Source organism: Phaseolus vulgaris, chromosome 8 (assembly GCF_051622355.1).
Source record: "Phaseolus vulgaris cultivar YP4 chromosome 8, ASM5162235v1, whole genome shotgun sequence".
NCBI lineage: Eukaryota > Viridiplantae > Streptophyta > Magnoliopsida > Fabales > Fabaceae > Phaseolus > Phaseolus vulgaris.
Window position 1 is genome coordinate 61,250,040 of NC_143505.1, and position 23,493 is coordinate 61,273,532.

The following is a 23,493-nucleotide window of genomic DNA, read 5'->3' on the forward strand; positions in this document are numbered from 1 at the left end:
AGTGGGTAGGGTAAGGATAAAGCAATTAATATCAGTTGTTGATGGGAAAATTCACAATGAGTATTTAAGCACATTCATAATTTATAAATGGATGTGCACGTATTGTTAACCATTAATTTTCTTAAGGACAACCAATATTACTTTATCATTTGAATGAGACGAATCCAAATATCCAAGGATGAGTTATGTTGAATCTGTCCTACGTAAACCATTTGTTTCAAACAAGAGTATTGACGATCTCAAATCCAGAACATTCAGTTGAGGTCGGTTAAACTTCGAGATTATTAGTAATCGTATCCTTGTAAGTTTCATGGGGCTCTAAGAAAATGAGTGAGCTCCACGTGTAGGAGATATTCCGACGCTCGAGTCAATAAGAGTATAAAATATAATGAGTATAGAGTAAAATATGAGTCGAAAGTGCTTCCTGTGTTGTTGTTGTACTTTTCTTTCCCTTATATAGAGTAGTGCTCTCCCCCTTCTCTTTGTATCTGGTCTTATTATTAACTTAATTCAATAATAAATAATGTCTCCTATTTAAGGCTGATTATCCAAGATCCCTTGATTTGTGCTGATATGACATTAATGTCTTTAAATATGAATATCGATAAACAATCAATTTTATACATAATATCGGGCTCAACCCATAATGCTAGAGCTCCCTAGCTTCCGACATAAGTCAATGAAGCTAATAGCCAAGTTTATTCTAACGATCTCCAATCAACTTACATATCACTTAAAACGGTACACCATCCAATTGTAAGTTCAATTGAAGTAGATTAGCATGGTGTCTTCCAATAATGCAAAATATTAAATGAACTTTAGTTAAAAGGCAGTTTCTTGGTCAATCCATTTGATATGGCAAACTGACAACTTTAGAGGAACAGTTGAGCACAAAGCTTTCTTATAATTGAAGTCTCAGGCTTTTGCTTCATTGATAACACTGTTTGTCAGTCTTGCAATCTTGTCTTCAACTTGGATACTCATCAATACTATTCCTGCTCCAATTCTACAGCTAGCTTCGTTTAGGGCTACCCTTTTACCTTTTCTGGGAGAAAATTCGTAGTTTAGCTTAGTAGATGCAACCAAGGCAAATACTTCTCATCTCAGAAATAACGTTAACTCTATTTCTTCAAGTTAACAAAATCTTTAGGTGTTTGCTTGTTAAGCTTCCTTGGCTTCACCGCCAAACTAAATGTCAAAAGCCTAACACTTATTTTGGCAAATAAAATGGGCAATTAAACTAAGAATTTTTTGTCTTCATTTTCATACAAATACTAGACAAGACATGCAGCTATATTGACTCATTATATGAACGATGAACCACCACAATGCTCTCTAATGTATACTCATGTAAGTGGCTGAGATATTCAGAATTTTTTAGTTTTGGTCGTGACATTTTATTTACCGAAGGTATTATTCTTCCTTATTTAATCGTCTGTGTAAAACATAAACTAACATTATTTATACCGATCGGTACTGGATGAATGAGACCTAGAGGGCTAGAAGTCTCGATATCCAGTTCAGGTGAATTGACATATTTAAAATGCATTATGATTAAGAGTAAATTAACAAACCTAACCTAGACCATACGAAAAAACTAGTAATACATCTTTAATCATAATCCAAATTAATCTAACCCAATAATTATGAGGTTATTATAAACATATAAATAATAATAATTTTTGAGTAAAAATTACGTTATTATTATGCATTTATTGATTACTGACTTGTCATAGTAACCTTTTGAAAATGTCGTCTTGACCAAGAGTTTACGTTAAAAAAGAGAAATTGACCGGAGTAGAAGGACGAGAACAAATAAAGGGAGATTAAATCAAACAAGTTCAAGAAGTGTAAGGTAGAGTGCATACCGATGAATCGAAACAAAACAAAAGAGTAAATTGTTCAATCGGTTGGAGTTGACTTTTGTACTCAGAACATTATCCATCATTTTGTACGAGAACATTATCCATTCAATAATGTTCCAAAGTTTCTTGTTCAATTAACAAATGCGGGAATGTAATATTCTTAACTCTTGTAGAATACGTCTTAGGTTTTCTACATAATAGGTTAAGCATGTGTTCATAGAATCCTCACCCTTCCCTTTTGCAACATGAGAATTAACTTTTCATGCTGTCGTTCTGAGGCTTATTTTAGACGTTCAAAATTACCCAAGAAAGACTCTCGCTACGGAAGGGTGAGTTTAATAGTATCGATGGTAGAAAATATCAAGCACAATTACTTGCTGAAGAAGAAGAGAGTGCAGAAGAGGAATAAAGTAGGGAAGCAGCAGCAACAGAAAATGGGGAAGGAACTCACATTAGAGGAGTGGCTTCTACAATCACCAATAATGCAAAAGTACGGTAACTGCAATGCTGATCATTGTGGTTTTAAACATGATTCTAACAGTGATTATCCCTCAGTAGCTACAGAAAGTACCTATTTTCCTAACTGTGGGGAATGTACCCTGTCTTTGGAGCAACTCTTAAATGATGGTGATGTAGAGATTTTTTCTGTGGGCTACACTATTTCTTCGGAGAATCTTTTGAAAGATGAAAAGGTTGATGAAAAAGAAATGGGGTTTGATTCATTGACTAGAAGCCAAAGTAGTACGGCGAGGAAAAGGGTGAGCTTTAGACTGCCAGAAGTGTCGGAGACTATCATTTTGCATCCATTAGAGAAGGATTTTAATGAGTGTTAGTGCAATACTTTCTTTCTTCAGTCTGTTTAATGTGAATTGTGAGTTTACTAGAGTTGTGTGTGTTTCAAAATAATAGCCAAGAATCCATTCTAGTAAATGATCCACCTTAAATTTGATTAAGGTTCTAAGCTGGTCAAATAATATGTATATTGGTGTCTCAGCATTTGATTTCTAACTGTTTTCAATGTCTAGAGAAAAAAGGAGCACAGGGTTATTTGAATTTGTTCCCCTTTTCTGCAGTGGTTGATTCGAGCAGAACTTTAGAGATTCTCTTTATGTGACATTACAGTATTTCTTGCTTCCGTGTTGGATTGATTTTAGTGTGTTTCCAATATCAGATGCTCAGAGATACTAACTAAGAACACTTTTCATTAGCTGATAATATCCTATTCTGTTTTTTCCTTCTTATTTTCTGTTTGCTTTAACAGGTAGGATTCCTTTGTTCCTTCTAGCTAAATATGCATACGTCAGGTTTTGTTCTTCTTCATAACATAGCAGCATATTTGGTAATACATGGTTGACATGGCTCAACAAATGGTAACAGCTAGCAGAACAGAACACAACAAGCAATACGTTAAAGCATTTGAAATAAAAGCCGTCTTTCAATGTTTTAAATTACAAGGGAACAGAACAAACAAACCATTTTTGTACCTATTAGATTGTCTTATGAAATGTTCGATGAAGATTTTAGATTGTGTAGGACAAAGAAGAAAGGAAAATGTTACTAAATTAAATGGCCTATCCAACAACCAGCTTGTTAGGTACAAGTTCCATTCATACAACTTTCACAAGATATGCACACTGTAACACTTATGCTATGTAGAGAGAAAAATTAGTTTAGAGGCAAGGGAACATAAGTCAGAAAGTGCATAATGCGTAGGAAGTAGCTTGAGTCAGCAATATGACAGACAAACAACACGCAAAAGAGGGAGAAAACAATAGGTTGGAAGTGGTCAACCTCTCTTTTTCTCTTTCTTTTGTGCATTCTGACTCCTCCTATGTGGTAACACAACACACAAAGAAAAAGGGGGAGAGGGTGGTGGAGAAAAAGTCTTTGTCGTCTAGTTATGTTCTTCATGTAGTAACCTTTTTCTCTGAGTCTCTAATCATTGAGCAAAAGAAAGGGATGCAACTATGTGAAAGAACTGTAGTTGCTCTAATAGCTCTTTGGCATGGCTAGTGGCTCTACGCTCCACTCTAAGAAAAAGTTCCTCACTTAGTTTGTCACCTATGTGGGCATCAACAAGGACTCCTGACACGGTCCTGCAGCTGTTGGCTAGAGCTCTGCCTACTTCACTTGCATCATCTGGTTGGTTCACCACAAGTGGACTTCCTCCTTTGAACACTTCAAGCTTGTCTATGGTAAATGAACCATTCGCTTCAACCACCTCCTTGAAGTCTTGCAGGCTTGCTGCATAAACTGGAATGTTAAAACTGTCTCTTTTTTCCTGGCTAATCAATCCCTGCAATCAAGCATATAATTTGCTAAATCACCACTTTTGATAACAACTAATGTGTGTGTCTGGTTTCAATACCAATTATGTTTGACTAACAAGCTAAATAAAAATGAAAGACAGTTGAAAAATATAATGTGATAATGTGAAAATGTCCTTATATCTTTAGTGTTAAGTTGGTAAGTGAGATTTGCTTTGTGATATGTTATGTAACTGGACATTGTTCCGAGTACTCAACACATCCTTTCATGTAGGTGTGTTATAATCTGTACTTCATTGATTACAGTGCTGCAATTTGGAAGTGTAACATGGTAGAGGATAATTGTGAGAACAGAAGTGCATGTCTTTGACTCTGTTGAAAGACATTGTTTGTTGGGTCCAATGGGATATGATGATTGTATGAAAATTGATGAGATGAATGTATATCCATTTTGTCTATAGCTTTAAGACATGATGATGTGATTCAGTGTTTGTTCTAAACTCTGCATATCCAAAGCCTAATTGCTGGTCAATAGTATGGACCACAAGACAGTGCCAGCAGGCAATTAATTATTATTTCTGCCGACATGATCATCAAGAAATGGATGGCTGAATGAATGAGGGGAGGGTAATCAACGGCTGGGACCAATCTATTTGAAACGTGGCCAGTGAAAAGTGATGATAAGTTGTGGTGATGCCTACAACACTTGAGCATTTTTGGTGTTTTAATCTCTACAGTGTCTCCAACTCCTTTTTGGTCAGCCACTGTTGACACAAGCATGCATAAAAATGTTTGTGATTTATGATAATTACCTCTTGGACAAGATCATCCCAAGCATCCTGAAAGTGGGTCCCAAAAAGAAGGCCTGCCCCACCTTGGTCTGTGGGGTCCACTGAAGTTCTGGCCAAGCAAACTAGGAACATTGACCCCTCTCTCTTCATCTCCACTGACCTTGCCATCAGAAACCCTGCCAAGTCTGTTTGAAATTGTTTCTTGTAAGCATTTGCTGTGCTCTCGTCAGCTCCATGGATAAACACCCTTCCTTTGTTGTATGCACTTGACCTCTTCTCCACCACACTTTCTGGCACCTGCACTCTCCAAACCAAACAGTCATCATCACTCAAATATGCACTGTTCTCTACTACACACTACAAATATTTGCTTATTGTTATGAACAAGAAAACTCTTCCTGTTCCTGTTACACCATGCAACTTCAATTTCAAGCAGTTCTACTTTAGTATGCTGCACACTTTACTCAAGAAATCAGAAAATTTTATAGACTGGTAGAAGTTGTCAATATGTAAAAAAACTCTTAATTAAGCAGCAAATAGTACAGAGTTTTACAGGGGGAATCCCAACTCCAATTGTGTCTCTTTTGGTGATCAAATTCTATGTGGTGGCCCCATAGATTATTGAAATTTAAGATGCATGAAAGTGGAATAACATTGGGTGCTTAATGCATGCATTGGAAATTACTGTCCAAACACGTTACTTGTTTCCCTGAAACATGGCCCTTTTTTTCAACCCTATAGACCATGGCTTTGCTGCATTCACTTTTTGACTATAGATTATGACTTAGGCTTCAAATTAATCATGCTTTTACTGTCTTATCCTCGGGAAGACCCAAATATCTCTTTCATTTTACATATTACATCACAAAGACTAAGCAAAGGAATAGAATCTTGGGTTTTTTTCATGGTTAGGTTGGAGAGTGAATTGAAAGACTATGTGAAAGATAAATCACTTTAAAAGGGTTTATCAAATTAATGTTATCCGCCAAAAGTTTCCAATAAATGTGTGTGATACCTTAAAAAAGTTGAAATTCTAATTGAAAGGTTTGTAAAGATCTTGGACAAACTAATGATGAAAGATACACATAGAATGATTTGAAATAAATTATGATTTTGTGTAATAATTTAACTACTTCAATTGCAAACACAAATGAATTGATAACCATTTTTTTAAGTAAAAATGAAGGTATCCATTCAACTTTCTATTCCTCTTAGAACACCTAAAATAACTAATTATTTAATTTGAGAAATTTTATTTTTTCAGAATAATTAAATAAAATATCCCTTTTTCAATTTTTAAATATTGGTACAAGACAATTTTGTTACTTTAAGACAAATTTACATCTTTCTAAATAAGAAATCAAATTTAAATAAAATTACAATTTTAAAAAGGTAAATGACACATTAATAATCTACAATTTTTTATACAATCACATTATAACTTTTAATACTATTATTTTAATATTTTTTCATATATATTTATTTTTTAGGGTGGTAAAATTATCATTTTGCAATTTGAAAACTATTCACCGAAAAGACAAAAGAAAGTGGCAAACCAAAGGCCAGAGCTTATAACCAATAAAAAATGCATATGAATATTTTTTAAGAGATTGATAGATAGAATATAATAATAATATAACTATAATGATACTTATCTTCATTTTTTTAGCATAAGGTGCTTTTTTAGTGTATGTTAAATAATTAAGAGTTGTGTGAATTTGGAAGGATATAGGTGTAATTTACCCTAAAAACACACAATAATAACAAGTGGTGGTTGGTTACCTGAGAAAGCCAGTGCAAAGAGAAGGCCGAGTGGAAAACATCCACAGACCTCGCCGGAAAAAGCCTCCGGTAGAAGGAACCGGGGACGCCGGCGGCGAAGTAGGAGCGGTGGTTGTTGGCGGCAAGGCATTCTTCCATGCTGACGCCGTGGTTGGCAAGAGGAGGAAGGAGCTGAAAGAGTGTGTTGAAGTCATTGCTGGGAAGGTCCGAGAAGAAAGCAGAGAACTCCGGTGGCTGCAACCCCAATGCCTCGTACCGTTTCATGACGTGCTTTATCATGACATCCACCACGTTTATGGTGTTGCTTCCACACGAACACCCCAAGTCCACCACCACAAACGGCACCTCACGCCCCTCAACAAGCTCTACTCTGTCCAAAGTCTCTCTCAGAAGATGAAGCATCGACCTCGCATGTATGGCCTGTATGTTAATCAATGCATATCATCAACCATACCTTCATTATTCATTTTCTATATCACTACAAGAAAATCATTAAAAAAAAACTAATTTTAAAGAAAAAAATAATTAGTTGTTATATTAACAAAATCAGATAGTATTTTAAAAACTAAAAAAATTATTGATTTTTAAATTAACTTTTATTATTGATAAATAGCTTATAAATTAGTATCTAATTAGCTACCAAGATTTTTGCTAAAAAGTAGCAAAAAATCTTGATAGCTAATTAGATTATCAATAATAAAAATTAATTTAGAAATCAATAATTTTGGTAATTTCTAAAATAATATCTAATTTAGTTAATATAGTAACTAACTATTCTTTCTTCTAAAATTAGTTTTTATTTAATGATTTTTTAGTAGTGTTGGTATAATAATGTTATGTTTTAGCTTTAGTATTTGTGATTGTGACCACCAAACATATGGGGTTCTTATTGTTTGCATGTTATTATTATGTGAGAGCATATTATATATACATATATATGTATATATATATATATATATATATATATATATATAGCAGTTTTGTTTATTTATTAGGAAAAATGAAGAAGATGGGTGTGTTTAAAGATGGTACCTGTGCTTGGGAATTGTTGGCATAGCTGGCTTCTCCTTTGCCTCCTTTCATGCTTAGCATCCTCTCCAGTTCCATGTTGGACACAACAACATTGTCTGCCATGGGAGCCATGATTCAGTGGAGCTGTTAGTCACAGCTGGGTGAGATGAATGAGTGAAAGAGAAATGAATTGTATGTAAGAAGAGAGAAAAGAAAGAGTGTTTTGAAGGTATGAGAGTTTGGAAAACTGAGAGGTAGAGAGTTGGTATATATAGACAAGGAAGGGCTACTTATTATTATTATTATTTATTATTATTATTTGTTGAATGTATATTATGTTAACTTGTGGTGTTAGCTAGTAGATACAAATGGCAAGCAATCTGCTATTATTATTTTCTGTTGCTGTTATCATTATAAATAAATTACTAAACTAGGCAATGAGAAAAGATATATAAATAACAAAAGAAACTCAGAAAAAGTTAAAAGCAGAGAATGTGGGCCTCATGTGCAACACACAAGGCCCAAAACTGGCGCCGGATCTTTGTTTCAGAAGCAACATATATGAATATCAACATAGCTTTTGTTTCTCAATTCTGATACAAAACAAAACACTCTAGATTTTGTTTCAGTTCATATGGCAAAGAGAATTGATTAGGAATATAAAAATTGTATTAACAGTTCATGGATTGAACAAAATCTAAATTATAATGCTTATTATATAAATGATACAAGTATATCAGACTGCAATAATTAATACTTATATATAAATGAAAATGAAAATGAAAATTAGTTTGGTTTATAGAAAGTATGTTTGTAGTTCAATTGGATATGTTGACTTTGATCACTTTTTACATAATTGGAACACTCTTGAAGTGTTTGTATAATATTATAAGAAAACCATCAAATAAAAATCAAAATTAATTTTAGAGACTAAAATAATTAGTTACAATAGTAACTAAATTATAGACCATTTTATAAATTAAAAATTTTTTGATTTCTAAATCGGTTTCTATTATTGTTAAATAGTTTCTAAATTGGTATCTAATTAGTTTTCAAGGTTTTAACTACCAATTATTTAGATTCTAAATTTGGTAGCAAAAACCTTGGTAGCTAATTAGATACCAATTTAGAAATCATCTAATAATAATAATAGAAACTAATTTAAAAACCAAAATTGATTTTTATTTCATGATTTTCTTGTAGTGTAAGGATTGGATAATCCGTCTCATTTTATTTTATTTATTTTTTGTTGATAAAAAAATATAATTTTATATGAGAATGTGATTGGATTATATTATCTGCAAAAGAAGTAGTGAATCATAAGTGAGTAACTGGTATGCAAAGTTTTCCATCATACATAGCCTTTTTCAGCTATATATAAAAAAGAGAGGTGAATGTATAATGATACAAGTAATTAAGCAGTTTAGATTAAAATATAATGTTGGATTATTGAGTAATGATACGTATTTTAAGGAATCAATTAAGCATGTACACATATGGTGAAATAATGGTTCCTAAGGCTACGTAAGTTTCCTTTCACTTCCCCAAAGTTTCCATATAAACAATAACCACGTAAATTGATTACTCTTTACTAAGCAACTTTTGCATTTTTCTATTGGGTTTATTCTTGTGAGAAGATTGATTACTTTTGTCCTATTCAGAGCTTTATTATAAAATATTGAGTCAAAGTAATCCATAAAAAGCCAAATCATGATTAATTATTTCATTCTTAATTAAGTTATCACCCCAGAAATCAAGGTTCAACAGTTTATACCTACCAAAACTATTTCCTCTGTGGGATGTAAATGCTAATTAATCAAATAAGTTAATCAATTAATTAACTTCAACCATGGTTCACTTTACTTTTGTTTTGAGTTGTATTCACTTATTTTATATTCCTATAACTTTTATCTCTTTTTTGTTGGATATAACATTTCATTTCATATTTTAAAGGGTAAGAAATTTGAAGCCCTTAAATTATGGCTAAAAATGGACGGTTTTCACATGCCCTTTTCAAAATAAAAAAGGAAATTTAAGTTTTGATAAAGCATAGTATGAGTTATACTACTTTTCTCATACCACAGTTCATATGCTTCTCCTTAGAGTTTTTTTTTTCTGAATTTTCTTTATCAGCAAAAAAATAAAGAATTAATAAATGAAACCTCAGAGTATGAGTTAGATGCCTCCAAAAATCAGTGTTCTATCAGTGGTTGAGATATTCTTGAAATACCTTCATTTATATATTCTTTTCTTGTTGATAAAAGAAAAAAAAAGCGTGTAAAAAAAATTGTAACTAAACATTATTAACCCTTAAAACGTTGGTATTACACAAAATTATGTGCAATTTTAATTTTCTGATATAATAAGGTTGTGAGGTGTAGATAAGAAGTGAGTTATCTAAAGAACTTTTGCGGGCTATATAAGATGCATGATTTGATATACCATGTGGTGGATAGCATAGACTGTGTTTTAAAAATTTGCATCCATGTAGAATTCCATCAATAATGAAAGGAAACGTAGCATACAAATTAAGAATAATGAAAGCAAAAGTAAAAACTTTTTGGTAATTTCATTCATTTTTGAACTATATATATAGGAGTAGGCTTTGAGACTTATTTTCAGACATAGGGTGAATGATCCTAGGATATAGTGCATGTCAAATTACGCAATCTCCCTTTTAAATTTTCCCGACAAAAATTGTAATTAATTAACTAACTGCATCAGTTATTGGTCACAGCACTTGTTTTTCTGTTGACAGTTTTGTAGGATTACACAAAACTTTAGCCTTAGCTTGTTAAGATATATCAATTAAGAAAAGATAGGATCAAGTTCCACAGTCCAAATCTGAACGCCGCAAATAAATGATGTGATTTTGACTCTTTTTTACACATATACAAGCACAACCATATATATATATATACTTTCGGTTCTTTCAATATATTCTCACATCTCATCTATTTATTAAGAGTAGAGTTCAAAACCAGTTTAAATACACATTTTTTTTAACTCATCGATTAAGAATAAAGTTCAAAAGCAGTTTAAATACATTTTTCTCTATTAACTCACCGAAACGTTTTTAAAGACAAAATTGTGCGTCAACTTACAAACATTATAAGAAAAACAAAAAATAGAAATCAATTTTAGACAAAAAATAATTAGTTGATATAATAACTAAATTAGAAACCATTTTAGAAACTAAAGAAAAAATTGGTTTCTAAATTAGTTTATATTATTGTTAAATGGTTTCTAAATTATTATTTAATTAACGACCAAGGTTTTAACTACCAATTATTTAAATTATAAATTTGATAGCAAAAACATTAGTTCCTAATTAGATATTAACTTAGAAATCATTTAATAATAATAGAAACTAATTTAGAAACCAAAAAATTTTTTTAGTCTCTAATTTAGTCACTATAATAACTAATTATTTTTTGTTTCTAAAATTAATTTCTATTTCATGATTTTTATTAATAAAAGCATAAAATATTTCAGATATCGTGATTTATTGACTCTAGTAATATTATTTTAAAGTTAAAACATGTATATGCATATAGTTCTACATAACACGCCCCAAAAGGTGATGAAAAAGGTGTATATGAGAATTTCTAAGGCACTATGAGACCTTGCTCCTGAATCCATAAGCAAGGAATCTTTGTGATCTGACTTTGTTCTAATGGCCCCCTCCTCCTTTTTAGCTCCTACTTCAAGACTCAACCACCGTGACAGACGCCATTTACTTGAAATAATATGAACTACTTTTTCTTCTTACAATTTATAGGCAATACTATCTGCTAAATAATGCTCACAGAACACATTTCATACTGTTTTTTTAGCATTTGGTTATTCTGCATATTTTGAATTGTTATTATAAAAACAATTATGAGGTTGTAGGGTAGCTCAGTTACTGAATAAGGTGATTGAAGAAAGGAGAATGGGAAGAGTTTTAGGCATAGTGGGATGGTCAAAGTTGGTAGTTATTTCCCTTTTGCATATGTTATTGTGCAACGGCTTCTCTGCATAGTTTTTCTTCTGTGGCCCTTCTGCTTCCAAATTTCAGATTTAGACTTTGACCTTATAATAAAGTAGAATCAAAGTTTATATGTGAGAATACATAAAAGTATAATAGAATGTGCTTCAATATGTTATACCTATTTATATATAATAACTTCTTTTGCTGAAAACGGATGTGGTTATAATTCTAGGTTAAGCTTGTGGTTCTTGTAATATCTTGCTGAAAAGTCTCACATCAAATGTATATATTAAGAAATAATTTATGAATTTGATGAGTTTTCACTCTTTCTTTTGGAGACATCCATATAGTTAAAAGCACCATGATTACTTACCTATAGATTATAGGTCAAGAGTTTATTTAATATTAAAATAAATTATATAATAACTTTAACAATATCTCTCTTAATTATTTGTAGAAGAAAAATATGTTGGGAATTTTGATGTATAAATAAAATATGATCTAGAGCAACATAGGCATCTAGCTTGGCCATTTTTCATGCATGTGCAGATTCTAAAGAAACAGTTTTGTGTAACTCTAGAGAGGAACAAGAACCCCAGAATTATTGAAGAATCACAGTTATTGGTATCAAACTTTTCAGGCAAAATGCATCATAGAGAGGTTTGTGACGACAAAGAACAACATAAAATATGTGTTTGTTTTCGCAAAAGGACATTTACATAGGATTTGCATCTTTCTTTATATCTACATATGCACATTCATTGCACTCATTTTTCTATAGCAAGTGCTGATTTAAGCTCCCATTACGCTACGTGGTTTTTCACACCAATGAAGTGAGTTCAAACTGTGATGAATAAGTAAATACAGTGCCAGAAATTGAGGTAAGCATCCACATGCCTATGGTATATATAAAATTGCATAGGCTATATATTCATTCACATGAGAGTGTATAATGAAGTTCATGATATGATATGATGATGAACAAGTTGTAATTTGAAGTTGGAAGTTGTTGTTGATGAACATGTTTGGATCTACTTGAAGCAAGCATCTAAATAGTGTCTCGAATTCAATGATATCGGGAAGAAGAAGATGTGCATGGAATTCAGGACTCAAACTTTTCTGCCAAGTAAGATTCCACCTATTTTATTAATCATGTCTAAATAATATTTGGATATGTAGTTTTAGAAAGAAAATAAATGGTCAGAAACATGATGGTCATGCAAATGGTTTATCTTTTCCAATGTGAGTCTTTAATGTATTATATCGTGAAGCTACTTCAACTGTTTGAAGGCATTCATTATTTGTCTATACTAACAAAGTTAGGTCACTAGGGTAATGCTAGTTATTCGGGTTCTTAAAAAACACCAACTAACTCATTTTTTGAGTTCATCAATATACGTTAAAATTTAATGTCGTATTTCTCTCTTGATCAACATTAAATAGTTGAAACCCTATTAAAACTAATGAATATTTTTGGAGTGGGAGATAAACACAATATTTTATATATACATGGTAATATTATGTTAATTAAGTTTTAATATAGAGAGAATCTACTCCCCTTTGATGCATTTTTTTTTGGTACTTTTTATTATAGCAAATGTAACCAATATCAAAATATAGAAATTATTTATTATACAAAAAGCATAAAAATAAATAAAAAAATTCAAGTAATTACATTACAAGAATGTGGAGCACTAGCTGCCAGAAATAATCAACCAAAAAGATGTTATCAGAGTCGTCAAATGGACTAAAAAACAAAGTAAATAAAATGTACAAAATTAATGTGGCCTAAGTCGACGTAACATATCATATATCTTTGAATTACTATCCTATGTAGCATTTCCACCAAGATTGTTTCTCCACAACAGATTGGTTCTCATCTAAGGCAGAAGTATAGAGGACCTGAGGCTATAAGTTTGTTGGACCAGCGCTCATTTAGACTAAATTTGGTGTTAGAAAAACCTTTGATATTTGGACTGGGAATTTCTTATTTCTACCCTTCCTGGTTTTGGATTCAATAATATGTTTTGCTAGTGGGTCGAACTCATTTTGCACTTCTGCACATCTCTCTTTCGACTGTTTCTTTACTTCCATATATTTTTCTCTCCCTTCCATAAATTTTCGTATTTATAAAAATATTCTATATAATATTTTAAATTAGATAATCTGAAAATCATTTTCTAAATTTATAATTAGCTTTCGAATTACATAACCTAATTTTATTTTTTTCAAATGCACTATTAGTTTTCAAATTACATAATTTGAAAGTTTTTTTTAATGAGATTAGTTTCTAAATTATATAAAACTTTTTAATCCAGAAACTACTCTCAAATCTAGATTTCTAGATTATATAATCTGAAATACAATTTTGAATTATGTAATCCAAAATATTAGGATAACACAAGAATAAAAAGTATATTCATAATATTTCATATGGAGTGTCAAAAAAGAAGTGTAGGAAGAAACAGACCTCTCTTTCTCTACTAATGGAAAAATTGACGGTACATGATCTCAGCGAGGGCACCAAACAAAGTGTAAATGATGTGAATATAGTTGAATTAAGAAATATCATCTACTTTATAAGTGGACGATTTTAACATATTTTACTAAAACAACCGTCGTAAACAACAGTACAAAATAAAGAAATAAAACATATCACATGAAATGAGCCCATGAGCAAATAGTAAGCTGAGCCAGCAGAACCTGAAGGCCTAGGTGATATCGAATGGCTATGCATTTTAGAAGAAATGGGTTTTGTACAGATGAAGCATCTTACAATTCAGCATGCTGAGGGAACTACACTGATCTAATTCAAAGATAATAATGTGATTATTGGGCCTAAAGAGCCTAATGCCCGAAAAAGAATTATACAGAATGAATATCTATCGGGAAAAGAACTACCAAAGCGAAAGCTAAAAACTAAGCAGTCCACACAGCTTCCTTCAGCTACATATTTTACATCAAATGCAATTCATCCAGAAATGATAGAACATTCTATTACGAGGAGGCAAGTCGCTGCAATGTGCCTTATAATGGGTCTCGCAGGAATTTTAATGCATGCTCAATTACCCCCACCAATGCAAGAAAATTCCCGTTCCAAACCCCCCAAATACCTGCATCCAAAGAAAAGCACATCTTCAAAGATCAGCACGGGAACTGAGACGGAGAGAATCAAGGGACTGCAATAATAATTAATACTAAAGAAATGCTTATAAGACATTATTTTTTGTTGAAATTATTAAAACTCACAAATTATAAGTGATATTCATCAAAAAGGGAGTACGACCAATATTTCACAAGTCTCAATAAATTTCAATCAATAATAGTGTATTTAAAAATTATGGTTTGATTTCATAATATTTTTTTGTCTACGTACATGGTTTACCAGTGTTTGTTCCATATCAATTGCCGAAGATGAAGAATGTGATTATCACATTAACAAGTTTAGATTCTATAAAAAATTTCAGCATTATTTTTTAAATGGGAGAAACTATCAAGTATGCAAGTCCAAACTCAAGAAGTAAATTCAACCTGAATTCAGGAATATAACCACCAATATGGAACGGTCCTAAGATTTTACAATGGCACCCATGTTATTTTAAAAGGCAATAAATATGCATTAGAATAACCAAAGTTTAAGCCTACAATTTGGACAGATAATACAAAAAATACTCACCACAAAATTGCAGTGTATGAATCATGGAACATATAACTTCATGACATTATCAACTGATTACAGGTTGAAATAACTTTTTGAATTCATCATAAAACCACCTGCAAAACAAGTCAAATCACTTAAGACACCTGAAAACTAAAAGACCGGAAAAAAAAATCTACAAGGCAAAAATGACAACTCTGATTTTATTCAGATTTTTGTCTAGATTGATTAACAAGCCGTGGGTATACAAATACAGTTAATAGCTACACTGCTAGTCCCAGTATGAACATTTAAAATATGAATTCAAAATCAGAAGTCAAGCATCTAAAACACATACACGATGGAATAAAAAAGAAACAGAAATGCAAATAAAACAGCATTCATGTTCCTTCCAAACTAATGAAATAATTTCATCAGAACTTTGCATTAGAATTTTAATCCAAATAGACGACCATATCCACATAATATTTGGTAAACATGGATTAATTAAATGTCACATAAAAGCTAGCCCATATGCCAAATACGGCCTTGTAATGGGTATTCAAGATGAGTAGGTAAACCTATTGTTATCAAAAGTGGCTGTTACCAAGGAAATTAATGATGTGCAATTGCAACACAGAGCAGCCATGGGGCACTACAGTGACATCCAGTGTCTCTCAATAGCTTTATAGTGGCACAATAGTGCTATTGTTGAAAAATTCCTTGGATCCAAGATCTTAACTCCATCCACTAGTGCAGCTGCTATACAGCATCTTCTTGTCATCCTTGGCAAGTCTCCAGCCAATTGAACTTGAGTTAATGTTAATGCATTTTATTTTCATTTGAATAGAATTTAATTTTTCATACGTATATAATTGATATATATCATATATTTCAACCACTAGGTGACTTCCGCAATTTGGCCACTACATGATATGGCAGATTACTACCTTTCCACGATTGATAACACTAGCAACATCATTGCATGGCAGTTTTGGGGTCATAGCCAAATTGCCAGCTTTTCACACGCATTACAGCATGATTGTGATGGGCTTCAAAAATCCAAATCTTTCCCTGCAGTAGTGTCGTTTAGAGGGAGGGAGAATTTTGGTTGAAAATGACATTGCATAAAACTACCCCCTCCACCCCCGAATTCAGCAGCAATGTCGCCAATACCCTCCTCCTCCACTCACTTCTCCAAAGACATCGTTTTCTCTTGCATACTCACTCACCCTCACCGGAGAAGAGACAACCTCTTCAGCAACTTTAAGTACAGAGCAGGCTGCTTTTCTGTCTTCTCCACATTACCTGTTACCAAAGCAATTAATAGAGTGCAATGTTACCACAGAGAGATCACTGGACGTGCAGCTACATCCTAGAGTGGCATTTTGGGGTGTCACACTGACAGTCAAATTGACAGCTTTTTCCCCCACAATCACAGCAGTTATGATGAGTTTCAAAAACCTAATTTTCCCCTCCATTGTGTTGGTGGGGGAGTCGGTGGAAATGACAATCATAGACAAAACTAACCCCACTTCTTGAGCAGGTCTTTCAAAATACATCCCATCTTTTGCCCACCCATCCCACCAGAGTCCAGCAACTGCAATTACATCTCTCTTCCCAACATTTTGCATCAGTCTTAGACTTCCTGTTACTGTTTCCTGGCAAGCTTGTTCTATTTCCATCCCTTTTTCATCACTCGAATGTTTAAAGCTTTCAGATATATTGTTTCCGTCCCCCTTTTAGTACTTTTCAGCTTTATATGAGAAATTATTTATAAGTATAGATTATATTTATGCATACAAATATATTTGAAATAGTGGACATTCCATAATGAGTTATCCCACTATAGTGTATTAGGGGTTGGCACTAGATTGATTACTATGGCTTTTACTCTCACCGTATACACGTTGTGGTAGTCCCATGAGATGAGACCACAGTAGTTTTTCCACGAAAATGAAGATAGTTTCTCTCCGTAACATGTATGAAGGTTCTTGTTTAAGATATCCTTCCAGGTTCAATAATAAATATACTGTCTGGTATTCAATTTTTTCCATGAAAAGTGATTACCACAAAATTAAGCATTTTCTTCCATTTTTCTCTTCTATGAACCAAAAAATCATCAAATTGAAATAAAACTAGAGTTAATAGTGCCAATCTAATGTTACGTAAAAAATGGAATGAATATAAAGTAGAAAAACAAGGCACATTCTTAATGCTCAGTCATGTCTGAGAGCAGCATGAAAATGGGTTTCAGATTCAAATTTTCCACCATCTATGGCAAGTCTACGTGATAATAAAATCAGCTCTTTTTCTCGTTTCACTGTTTTCTATAATTTTCTACCAAGAAAATGATGAATTAAAAATATGAAAATTGTATAATTTGAATGAAACAGGCATATGCTAAATCGAAATAAAATGAAAACTCTCTAGAATGATGGATGACTTTAAGGAAACAAACCTGCATAGGAAAATGGGCTGTATTCTAGTACATTCCTCAATTCCTAACTGACATCGCCTGTCATTTTCTTGTTTAAATTTATCAGACGGAAGGACTTCACATGGACCTTGAATAGAGCCAGCCATTTCAGTTCTATCACTATTAGATTCATAAACCTTCAACAAAGAAAACATATATATAAGAAAACATCCAGACGCAACACATGATTAAGAATGGTGAAGGATGTCCAGGATGTGGAGAATTATTATTTGCTTGAAGTATCAAACAAAATATAAATTAACTGTATAGGTTACAGGTTTAAACCAATAAACAGTTTATGGTGTATAAGTGCATGCAAAAGCCAATGCAGCTTTAGATAAAATATATAAAAAGCATACTTAACATACCAATGACAAACTTCACCTTTACATTAATACATTTATTTACATTTATCTAAGAAAAACATATCTAATTATAATTTTGTATATAAAGATGTATGTAGGTGTGTGTAGAAAACTACCTCATTGACTTCAGATATACACGGATGACCAATATTCCCTGGCAAATCATCAGGAAAGTAGCACTTTGTCACCTTAACCCACTTTACGCCAGTTTTGCAATCTTCCCACATAGACTGAAAATAAAAATGGAATAACCTTCTTTGTTAAAGTTCTACATATTTATAAAAAAAAATCCATTTTTTTTACATAAGGGCGCAAATCAATCAAAACATAAGAAATAGAAAAGTACACTAAAAACGTTTTTGGTATTCATATCTACTTAACTTTTCTGGTAAGTTTCTACAGGTATTGTATAATCAATGGCTAGTGTACAATCGAATGAAAGAATTATAATTTGCTTGCCTGGAGTTTAGAAGGAGCTAGTTTTCCATTGCTGGTAGGAAAAAGAGCATGACCCTGTAGCCTATATGATACTCCATCAACACAACAAGATTGATAAAAAATCTTCTCATCTGCTAGTTGCACTACATCACCAATCCAGTCTACAGCATGTGAACTATCTGAAGATAATACAGGGTGCTGTCTACGTTCAGAATTAGTTCCAGAAATTCCAACATTGTTTGCAAGTGCAGCATCTTGGTCATCACGCTTGATATCATAAGTTAAATTTTCCCCTTCAAGAGAGTCCTTCTGATTATTATTCATAATATTACTATCAATGTGTTTTTCCGGTGATACTTCAGCGTTGTCTTTTGACATTGTCTGTTCCACTTGAAAGTCTTGTGATGATTGCATACTATCACATCTAGCCAGCTCAGACAAATTAGGAAGAGACTCACATTCTGAAGTCTCTTTACTGGTCAAAACCTTAGAATTTATTTGTTTAGTAGAGCATTCACCTAGCAAGCCAATAGAAGGACTAGAAGCTGCACTAAGAGATTTCATAGAGTTGTTTGGATCAGGCGTCTTATCGATAGCTTCAATACTAGATGAAATGCCAATCCCTTGAATACCTTTGGTATCAGGGAACTTTGAGTAACATGCCACCTCAACATTGTGATTGACACTGACAACAGTTGGAACACTGCTCCCATTTGCTACCATCTGCAGGACCTTTGGTTCTATGTTCTCTGCTTTATTCTCAAAACAAGCTTGCAAACCACAGGTATTAGAGGGCAATTTTGGTGGTGTGTTTGAGGATCTCATGACACGACCATACTTTGGAGGCAGAGGCTTTCCACCACTTAAACTCAAGCACCTCATACAGTGCCAATCAACTCTGTTATGAATTCCTCTCAAGACCGAGGGCTGCAGACATTTCAAGTGAAATCCCTTTTCACAAGCATCACAGAGAAGTACAGTATCAACCTCATGAACACTGAGCTCACACATCTGACATGTCAAAGCCTTATTCATATAATCCCTTGATGGAGGAATCCAAGTGGGATGGCTGGGAAGCTTTGGTAGTAACACTTTCTGGACAACCTTTGCAATATCAGTGTGACTGGGAATCAAAGGAGGCTGAACAATGTTCGTGGCCTGCAATGGCTGGTGCACACTAGGCAAATTTACAGAAGCTGTTTGAGTGATAAACGGTCTAAAGCTCTGGTCTGTTGCTATTTGAGGCCCTGCCCTTGATACGGTTGCATCAGATGTTCCTTCAGCCTTCACAGAGTTTGTAGCAGGCACCTTGTTTTCGGATGCCGTTCTTGCTATTGGAGCAGCATGAGTCTGCATAGACCATGTTGGAGCATTCACCAAAGGTTGGTTCGCTGATGAATTTGCTACAATTTAAAAGTCATAACATTCAGCTCCCATGGCTAAAATACCATAAGATACACTTCTGTGCACATTATAGAGATACAATCCACTACCAGCAAGCTATGAAAAAAAATAGCAAAAAATGACAATAATTTAAAACCTTAATGCCAGCTTTTCATAAGTTATCAACAAATTACAAAGATTTAAAAGGAAAAAAAAGAAACGAAGGAAATTCAATTTCACAGTCTTCAAAAAACAAGGAAACAGAAACAACATCTGCTAGGAGGTTATATCCATTCAGTACACTCAAAATAGACATATTCACCAAGATATACACCAATCCAGTTAACTTTCAGGCTTTACCATGCTTCACTCCATGACTTAAAGTGAAGAAACTCCTGTAGATATATAACCATAAAACTACAGTACTTAACTCAAAAAATTCAGTTAATGTTATTTATTGCTTCCCAGTAAAATAAAATCTAAATTGTCAATGTGTTGCATCTATTATACAATGAAAACATACTGCAGTGTCAGTCATTCATCAATCGGAAATGTAACTCCACCAGTTCTTGGAAGTTGGATCCAGTAAGGAGCTTCAGAAGACAATACCTTGGACTTGCAGCATATAAGAAGACCCATTTGATCCTCCATCAACTTTGAACTGTGGATGTTCAACTTTAGGCAATACTAAGGAAGATGAATTTCTCCCCAAGTGACCACTAGGCATCACACCAGAAACCACAGGTGGTCTTATTTCGTTGCCAGTTGACTGGTATTGCAATACTGCAGAAGATCCTGCAGAAACATGGGGAGGAATAGACACCACGGGACCCATAGAAGGGATTGCTTGTTGGCTTGATTTATCAGAAGGAAAAATTCGAACAACATGTGACGGCACACGATTGTCAACAGGTTCACTAATGTTTGGTTGTAAGGGTTGAGATGTATGTGTTGTCGACGGTGCAGAAAACTTCTTTGCTTCCTCCATCTAGGAACCAAAATGGCAACAAAGAAAGACAAAATAAAGGGAAAAAACTAATCAAAAAGAAATGCAGATTGTCATTCTTAGCATTACATGCACACTATAACTAAAGAAATCTCTCGGGAGAGCACATGAAAAATAAAATACTTGTTCGTAAACAGTGTTTAACATTCCAACAAACTCAATGAAAAGCCCACTAAAAGAGGTAGTTTAAGATTAAAAGGCAGAAAATTAACCCAGTACTAGCCAAGCCTAAGCGCTTTAGTACACAATAATCTGGCCAAAGATCCCTCCACTAAGAAATACAAAATTTGCAAAAGTATCAGGTGAATTTCACAGGACTAGGAACACGAAATTCTTAGTGTGTCTGTTTGGTTATGCGTTCGTTAAGCTCATTTTTCACATCAATATTGAGACATGACCATGTTTAGTCTCCATATCTTGAATGTGATTTCAAAAAAGCTAATAATTATAGCTATCACATCCCACGCATGTTTTCTTCCTTTCCAACAAGCTTCCAAACACGCTTCTAAACTCCACGAACAGAATGCATATCCAGAACACACAGTTATCCTCATTTTCCTAGCTAAGCCACAATTCACAACAACACGTTACTTATGCACCATTTATAACAAGGTTTCACACGAACAATCATTCAAAACAACCAAGACACACACACGTGACTCTTAAACTCCACTCGGCTGTCCACCGATACAACGTTTCCACACGCAATTCCGCTAAATAACAAACAAGTCGAAACGACGGAAGCAAATTGAGCAGAGAGAGAGAGCGTTGGCAGTTACCTTCCACTTAGCATGGGAATACCTCTCGGCAATAGACATCTTGGGAGTTCGAAACCCTAGCCTCTGGTCCTTAAGCTTGGAGTGCAATCCGAGATCCTCGATGACGGTGCCAATTGCTTCCCTGGCGACGATATCCTTGGGAGCCAAACCCTGGCAGAGGCCGGCGAGCCTGGCGCGCGCCTCTCTCATGAGCTCGACCTCAGCGTCGGAAGGCTTCCTCCCCGCGCGCACCGTGGCCATGGTGGAGAGAACGAGCACAATCTCCGCCACTCTCTTCAATTCGTCGTCGGCATCAACCTTGGGCTTCTTGGCAGAGCGGTCGTCAGAGTCCCCGTTCTGAAGCGGCAAGGACTGGTCCTCCGGTGTGGGATCGACGAGCTCCTCCTCCGTCTCCATGGGAGAGAAACCCTAGAGAGAGAGGGGAGAGAGGAGAAGAGAGAAGAGGAGAGAGAGAGAGAATGAAAGAGAAGAGAAGAGAGGTTTGAATTGGAGGGGGCTAAGGCTAATTAAAATTTTGGCGGGTAAGTGTGTTGAGAGAGATGAAGGCGAGGTTTGGGTTTGGGTTTGGGTTTGCGTTGCGCGTGCGAGTAATTAGGTATTCAAGTGTATTGGGTGGGATGGGGTTAATAGTACTGAGTTATCTTGAGAGAAAGAGAACGAGTTCAACTGAGTTGCTCACCAGAGCGATCCATAGAGAGAGAGAGAGACGAACACACGTAATACAAACAAATAAATAACCATATTATTAATCACTTCTATTTATACTTTATCAACTCGTACTCGACTCACCGTTTCAACTTCCACATTTTTTAACCTCTATGGATAAATGTTTATTATTATTATTATATAATAAATAAAATTATGATAGATAAATATTTCTTTATTGTCTAAAATTTAAAAAACAAATATTGTCCTTCAAATTTATTATAATATGATTTGGTTCTCTGAACACTAAACTTAAAGAATGTTAAAAAGTTTTTTTTTTTAAGAAACTAGTTCCTCAGATTTAATACTCAATGAGTAAAATCATTATTTTAAAGGAATTGGATTGTTTTTTGTTTTAATTTGAAAGACCAAAATAGGATTCACTGAAAAATAATTAAAAAATTTTGAAAAAATGTTATTTTAGATATGTAGAAAATAATTCAAATTGAGATAGAGGACTATTTTGTACCGTTATTAATATCTTTTATTATGGCAAATGCTGCTATCAAAATTAATCAAATCACTCTACTTGATTTAGCCCATTTGGTCTAAGGTTGAAAAATTTCCACAAGGTTTATGTAAGTTAAGGATGGTCCTTGGAACTTAAATTGTAAAGTTTGTTCCTTTTTTAATAAGCCATATACGTGTTATGTTATAATCAATGTATATTATGACACTTGGGAATAGATAGGGTTTGAGTCAACTGACAACTTAACTAGTTTGAACTTGAAATGAGAAACTAAAATTTAATTAAATTAGTTGTACCGGTACGACCGATAGCTTAACTCGGTATTTGATCTAGACCGACTTGACCAACCACAGGATTGAGTAATGATCCAAACGTTTGTTGATCTCTTTTTATTAGGTCTATTAACGACAAATGGTCCACAATAATTATATAAATTAGCACAGATCTCAAAAATCTGACTTGAACGTCTGAGAGAGGAAGGAGTGAGGTGTAGACCGACCGAGCGAAGAATGGTTCAATCGTTCTCTTGGTTCCAACCCTATA

General features: G+C 33.8%; 2 protein-coding genes across 2 annotated transcripts; both read right to left on the reverse strand.

The window, feature by feature from the left end:
• Positions 1–3,390: 3,390 nt before the first annotated feature.
• On the reverse strand, positions 3,391–7,962 carry LOC137826667 (indole-3-acetate O-methyltransferase 1). The gene is made up of 4 exons (XM_068632734.2): positions 7,738–7,962; positions 6,706–7,125; positions 4,945–5,220; positions 3,391–4,161 (listed from the first exon to the last, which is right to left on the reverse strand). Exons 1-4 carry the CDS (start codon positions 7,846–7,848, stop codon positions 3,805–3,807), a joined length of 1,164 nt encoding a protein of 387 aa, XP_068488835.1. The 5' UTR covers positions 7,849–7,962; the 3' UTR covers positions 3,391–3,804.
• A 6,443-nt stretch (positions 7,963–14,405) lies between these two features.
• On the reverse strand, positions 14,406–22,510 carry LOC137823317 (uncharacterized). The gene is made up of 7 exons (XM_068628398.1): positions 21,777–22,510; positions 20,601–20,979; positions 18,630–20,011; positions 18,287–18,400; positions 17,788–17,942; positions 15,366–15,463; positions 14,406–14,802 (listed from the first exon to the last, which is right to left on the reverse strand). Exons 1-6 carry the CDS (start codon positions 22,170–22,172, stop codon positions 15,415–15,417), a joined length of 2,475 nt encoding a protein of 824 aa, XP_068484499.1. The 5' UTR covers positions 22,173–22,510; the 3' UTR covers positions 14,406–14,802; positions 15,366–15,414.
• Positions 22,511–23,493: the final 983 nt, after the last annotated feature.